At 40.5% G+C, this 5,805-nt stretch overlaps 1 protein-coding gene across 1 annotated transcript; it reads right to left on the bottom strand.

The window, feature by feature from the left end:
- Window positions 1-988: 988 nt before the first annotated feature.
- Window positions 989-5,540, bottom strand: LOC113568751 (basement membrane-specific heparan sulfate proteoglycan core protein-like). The gene is made up of 6 exons (XM_035521713.1): window positions 5,482-5,540; window positions 4,725-5,005; window positions 2,844-3,119; window positions 2,067-2,183; window positions 1,254-1,361; window positions 989-1,137 (listed from the first exon to the last, which is right to left on the bottom strand). The coding sequence occupies exons 1-5, from the start codon at window positions 5,538-5,540 to the stop codon at window positions 1,318-1,320; spliced, it is 777 nt and encodes a 258-aa protein (XP_035377606.1). The 3' UTR covers window positions 989-1,137; window positions 1,254-1,317.
- Between the last annotated feature and the right edge of the window lie 265 nt (window positions 5,541-5,805).

The following is a 5,805-nucleotide window of genomic DNA, read 5'->3' as shown; positions in this document are numbered from 1 at the left end:
ACAGTGCAATAATGTCATACAATAAATGCAGGACAGGACCAATACACAATGAACAGACAGTGCCTTTATTTTGACCAGTACACAGTACTGGGAATATGTAAAGTGGGTTGTGCATAGGAGTTAGTGACATGCTACACTGAACATAGCAGTCACCGGTAGCAGCCAGAACAGTTCAGAGTACTGTGCTGATTTAGTACATTACTCTGTGCAAGACTGCAAAAGAAGTGCATATATGTGTGTGAAGTTTGACTTCAGCATCTTCTCCGATACAAAACCTGTGTGTGCGCGACTGTGTATAAGCGCATGTGTGTGCGCGACTGCGTATAAGCGTGTGTGTGTGTGTATAGAAGTGTCCATTTGCTTGGAATTGGAACTGGAATTAACCAGAGTTCAGGATTCTGATGGCTTCTGGGAAGGAGCTATTGCACAGTGTAGAGGTGAGGGACCGGATGCTGCATAACCTTTTTCCAGATGGTAAAAGGGTGAACCGTTTGTGTGAGGGGTCTTCCACAATGCTGGTGGCTTTTCGGATGCAACGTGTTGTGTAGGTGACCGTGATGGAGGACAGAGAGACCCCAATGATCTTCTCAGCTGTTCTCATTATTCTCTAATCTCTTGCGGTCAAAGACGGTGCAGTTCCTAAACCAGGTAGTGATGCAGAAACAGGGGGAGGTCCACGTCCCAGTCTTTCTCGTGCAGCAAACAAAACGTTCTCAGCTTGGACTTTAAGGTTTGGTGAAATCTTTCTAAAGCACCCTGGGATTCAGGATGGTGGGCGCTAGATACGCTAGATAAGGAGATGTTTATTTTGTAGAGGGGTGATGTCAGGAGATGACAACGTAATAAAAATAACATTTTGGGGCAGTGGGAGCTCAATGGTTAATGTACTTAAGCTGTAGTTAGAAAGCTGCTGGTTCAAGCCCCACCACTGCCAGGTTGCCACTGTGGGGCTCTTGAGCAACTGAGGATTACGGGCCTTCAAGTTGTACTCAGTCATAGTTGTAAGTTGCTCTTTATAAAAATGTCAGATAAATGTGAAGACTGAAGGAGGTGTGTTGGAACCTCCCGTTCTGGAGATGTTCCCTCTACCCAGCTGTCGAGTCATCAGTTTAGTCCTTGTTCAAGTCTCTCAGATCCCTACAAATGACACACACAATAGTAACATGTGCATAAAAGTGAAGACATTGCTGCCTGATACTTTATAAAATTGTCAGCTGGCAGTAAGTTACCAGAGTTCAAACATTCAATCTCACATGTGAAAAGACTTCAAGCAAACAGAACAATGTCCTTCCATCTTCAGTATTTTACTTTAGACTCTCACTCCTCTGAGACTGCATTCTGGCTTCTAGTTTCAGTCAGAGCTGTAGAAAAAACATTAAACACAGGATTCAAAGTGTAGGTGTTAGAAAACTCCCCCTGGTGTTATTGGATTATTATTTAATAAACCTTTATTGCTGTTTTGGTCTTGTAGATCAGAGAAGGGGAAAAAGTGTGTCTTGTCTCTAATGCAAGCAACATGTCGACAGTTTCAATGATTGTGGGGAGAAAATCAGGATTTTATTAAACCAGCATATAAAATCGTTTTAAATGTCTGTTTACAAAAGTATAAACTATATATAAAACCTAAGTTGTTGGTGGTTGTGGTTCCCATGGTAACCTGTATTGTTTTCATTCATCTCTCTGCTCTGTCGTGACTGTGTGTTGTTTGGCTCTAGTTAGTGTGTGTATTTACACTCATGTTTCTTTTAGTATTTGCAGTCTTGCCTAAAGTAACATTTTCTGGTTCCAGTCATTGTTCTCTTCACTCTTGTTTTTAATTACTGGTTTCATGACCATGTGCTGTTTTTATAAACCCTGATTTTTATAGATTACACATTATAGACACTTTACTGCCATGTGTCCTGCTTGTCTTTGCAATATTAAGAGTCATGACAATGGAGAAAGTCATAAAAACACAGAGAAGAAAGACCAACCTTACGATGCGCTTTCAGATTCAGACAAATGTAAGATTGGTTCCTCTTTTCTTCCAGTGTGTGTAATGTGTGTCTAAGAGGAAGAGTTCTTACCGTGAGCTCTGTAGCATTTGACTCCCAGCACGATGGACACTAGCAGATATGGAGAGACTGCCAGGAGACTACTGAGCCGACTGAGGATGGAGAATGGAGCTTCTGAATGGGACAGAGCTGATCTCACACACACACACAGAATTAATCACAGCTGAAGAGCTACAGTGCTTCTGTGACACAGTTAAAACTAAACTGAGCAGCAAATCCAAAGAGTTTGTAGGAGCAGGTTTTCTAGAAAAGGGAATCACACAACAACAATGGACACTTAACACTTTTATGACTGAATAATAAGGATTCATATAGTAAAATATCCAGTCAGGCATAATTATATCAACTCAGAGCTCACAGATAACCAACACCATGTTTTCTATTATTATAGTCTGTCAACTGATACTCACCAGTAAACAGACCTAAATCTACTACACAAGTCACTGCTGTCTGGTCCTGTACATGTTTTAATGTTGAATAAATCCATTAATTCAGGAGCAAATAAAGCATGTCCTGTAGCAGATATGACAGCTTCCTGTTATTCAGGAAATCAGACATTTTATGATCTGGTTTGTCCTGTTTCTACTAAAATGTTATTGACTGCTGCCATCTAGTGGCCAATATGTGCACATGTCCAAGACTCCCCAGTACATGTAGTGACAATCTAATTTTTTGGCTTTAGTAACTTTTACTAAGGGTTGATAAGCACTAATATTTCATATTTTTGCTGAATATATCAATGATACATTTTATTTCTACGGTAGTTATAGACCGTAACCTGGTCCTCACCAGTAACGTTTACCCAGATTGCATCACTGTAGTTTGTGTAGTAGACTGGGTTTCCTCTGCCAGCTCTGCACCAGTACTGGCCTCCATCAGAGGGCGCCACTGAGCTGATGTTGTAGGAGTTTGCTGCAGTGTTGGTCTCATTCTCAGGGTTCTGTGTGTGTCTGGACCAGTAAAAGCTCCAACCAGCAGACTGGTCCAGTTTACAGTGCAGAGTCACTGGGTTTCCCACCAGTGCAGCTCCTTTAAGGCTTGATGTGAGTTCAGGTGTAGGTTTAACTGCTGATGGAGATGAAACACAGTTCAGGACATGTAAAGGCAGAGCGCATAGAGATATCTATGAAATAAATGACTAACATTCTCCGATTACAAATAGATGAAGTATTTAAGTAGTTTAAATATATTTAAATAGATTCTCAGTACCATGGTGCAGCAGTATTGAACCAGTAGATTAATCAACAGACTTTTAATTAACTGTTTATGTCAGATTTGTTTATAATCTGATTAATTCAGTTGTTTTCACTTTATTTAGAGTGTCTGTAGATGTTAATGTCATGATTAGTCCCTCCCAGGTTCTAGCTTGCGTGGTTTCCCTGTCTTGTGTGTTTTGGTTCCATACCTTTAGTTTAATTTTCCTCCTACCCTCATTTGATTGCTTGCACGTGTCCCTTGTTTTTACCTTTTGGTTCTTGTATTTAAACCCTGTCTTGATGCCGGTGTTTTTGCTGTTCATTGTTAGGCTTGAATGTGTTTGGTTGTTTTGATGTTTTTGCAAAGCCTGTAAGTTTTCACTCCTTGCCTTTGTGTTATCTTAGCCTCCTTGTTCCCTAGTCTTTGTTATAGCCTGCTTCCTGTTTGCCTTCATGCACTTTTGCTTTGTGTTTCCTAGCTTTCGTGTATCCTAGCCCTTGTCTTGTTATTCATGTGTCCCCATGCTCTCTGTGTTGGCTCTATGACCCTGGACTGCTTTAACGACTCTGATTCTGGTTTTGCTCCTATTAAATCTCGCTCTTCTCCACACGTCTCCTTACCGCGCAAAGTTTCAGTTAACCTGATAAGTCGCTGAACATGTAACAGGTATAATACATACCATCTTAGCATACATAACAAGCTGTTATAGACATGCTGTTAACATTGTTACTGGATTTTAATTGGACTTTGAGATGGGGTTGGGGTCAGGATTACACTCCAACTCATTCACATGTGAGTGTGATGGTCTCTCTACTGAATATTTTTATACAATTAGACTGCACAGTCAGAACCAGCTCAGGTTCCATTGTAGAAATCACACAGTACTTAAATTCTGCTTTTATGTTAACCTCTCAATAAGATCATGTGTTGGAATCTTATAAAACCTACTAAAACTGAACACTGGCTGCTGGTTACTGAGAAGTACACGTCTCTCTGCTCCAGACTATGTGAGGTCACTGTGTACTCTCTTCTTCAACACAGAAGGGGGCGCTATTAGTGAGATCAGGTCTTGTAGTGCAGGGGGGAAACAAATGCCTTTAAAGTAGGGCTGTCAAAATAAAAGTCCTGTAGGACCACAGTACAGCCCTGTTTTCACCTGCTCTAACAGAGCTCACTCATTGTTATAAATTTTGTGCATCACTTTTAAGATCCATTATAAGTTTGTAATGACATAATAACATTAAGATAACAAGAAAAGAAGTAAGTTTGCATTTCAGTTCCAGTATCATGTAGTGTAACTGTAAATACAATATATATCTAATACAATGCACTGTGTAATTACTTTACATCTACAATTTCCTTTGTGCCCAGTGTGTGTTATGCTACTGAATACAAATAGTGTAAATTATTTAACAAACAATAATTAAAATTAATAAAATAGACATTAAATTCCTGAAATGACAGTAATCTTACCATGTACAGTGAGGGTAACAGTGTTACTGTACTGTGATGTTGTTGGTCTGTTATTTCGTGCTCCTCTACACTGGTACTGATCCCCATTAACTACAGCATCTCTACTGATGGTGAGAGTGTCTCTGTTTACAGTGTCAAACACAGACTGAGACACTGTAGTCCACTGACTCTGAGCTTTCTTCTTATACCACTGATATGTCCATGCATCATAACCCTGAACCTCACACTTCAGAGTGACTGACTCTCCAGTGAACACAGGACTCTGAGGCTCCACAGTCAGTGTAGTTGTGGGTAAATCTGTGGAAAGAGATGGAGAACACTGCATGTTACAGCTGACTGACCCCCAGTGTCTTCCTGGAGTCACTCTGTATTTACATATATTATAATAAACAGGTTCGACCCATGATGTTGCATTCTAATCTGTTAATCACTGTGTTTTGTGGAGATTATTCGGAGATTATGTGGGATCTGATTGTGATTGGAGGGTAAAACGTGAACCCATGACTGTGAGTCACTTAATTATTCCATCCAGTACCACCTTGGACACTTTGTCCAGTAATGTGACATTTGTAATTAGGACTGAGATGCTCTTTTATGTCACTTAAACACTTTTGTAACAGCAGAGTAAAAGCATAGTTATAGTTTCCATTTTGCCCTCCACAAGAAACAGAATACATGTGGACTCAGTGTGTATTATGTTACTGACTACCAAGAGTTTATTTGAACTAAAGAGTTTAAATTTGTCACGTCCGCAGACCTGAGCGTTCCCCGTTTCCCTAGCAACCGAGTCACTTCCAGGTTGTCGTTGGTCTCCATGGTTCCGTGTCTCCTCCCCTTTGTGTCCAGCTGTTCCGAGTTTGTCTCTGATTACGTTCCTGTGTGAAGCCCGTTCCTACTTTTGTTTAGTTATATGTCGTTTGTTCTGGCCCCTGTGTGTTTAGTTATATGTCGTTTGTTCTGGCGCCTGTGTGTTTAGTTATATGTCGTTTGTTCTGGCCCCTGTGTGTTTAGTTATATGTCGTTTGTTCTGGCGCCTGTGTGTTTAGTTATATGTCGTTTGTTCTGGCCCCTGTGTGTTTAG

The sequence above is a fragment of the Electrophorus electricus genome, chromosome 22, assembly GCF_013358815.1.
Source record: "Electrophorus electricus isolate fEleEle1 chromosome 22, fEleEle1.pri, whole genome shotgun sequence".
In the NCBI taxonomy this organism is placed as follows: Eukaryota; Metazoa; Chordata; class Actinopteri; order Gymnotiformes; family Gymnotidae; genus Electrophorus; species Electrophorus electricus.
This window is presented reverse-complemented; position numbering and strand designations above follow the sequence as displayed.

What these genes read in the sequence shown, in the direction of transcription:
- LOC113568751 (XM_035521713.1), bottom strand. Translation starts at nt 5,540, where the DNA reads ATGGAGACCAACGACAACCTGGAAGTGACTCGGTTGCTAGGGAAACGG. An exon ending in GGGAAACGGGGAACGCTCAG is followed by an intron (nt 5,006 to 5,481) that starts GTCTGCGGACGT and finishes ACCCACAACTAC; the next exon opens with ACTGACTGTGGAGCCTCAGA. An exon ending in TGTTACCCTCACTGTACATG is followed by an intron (nt 3,120 to 4,724) that starts GTAAGATTACTG and finishes CTCCATCAGCAG; the next exon opens with TTAAACCTACACCTGAACTC.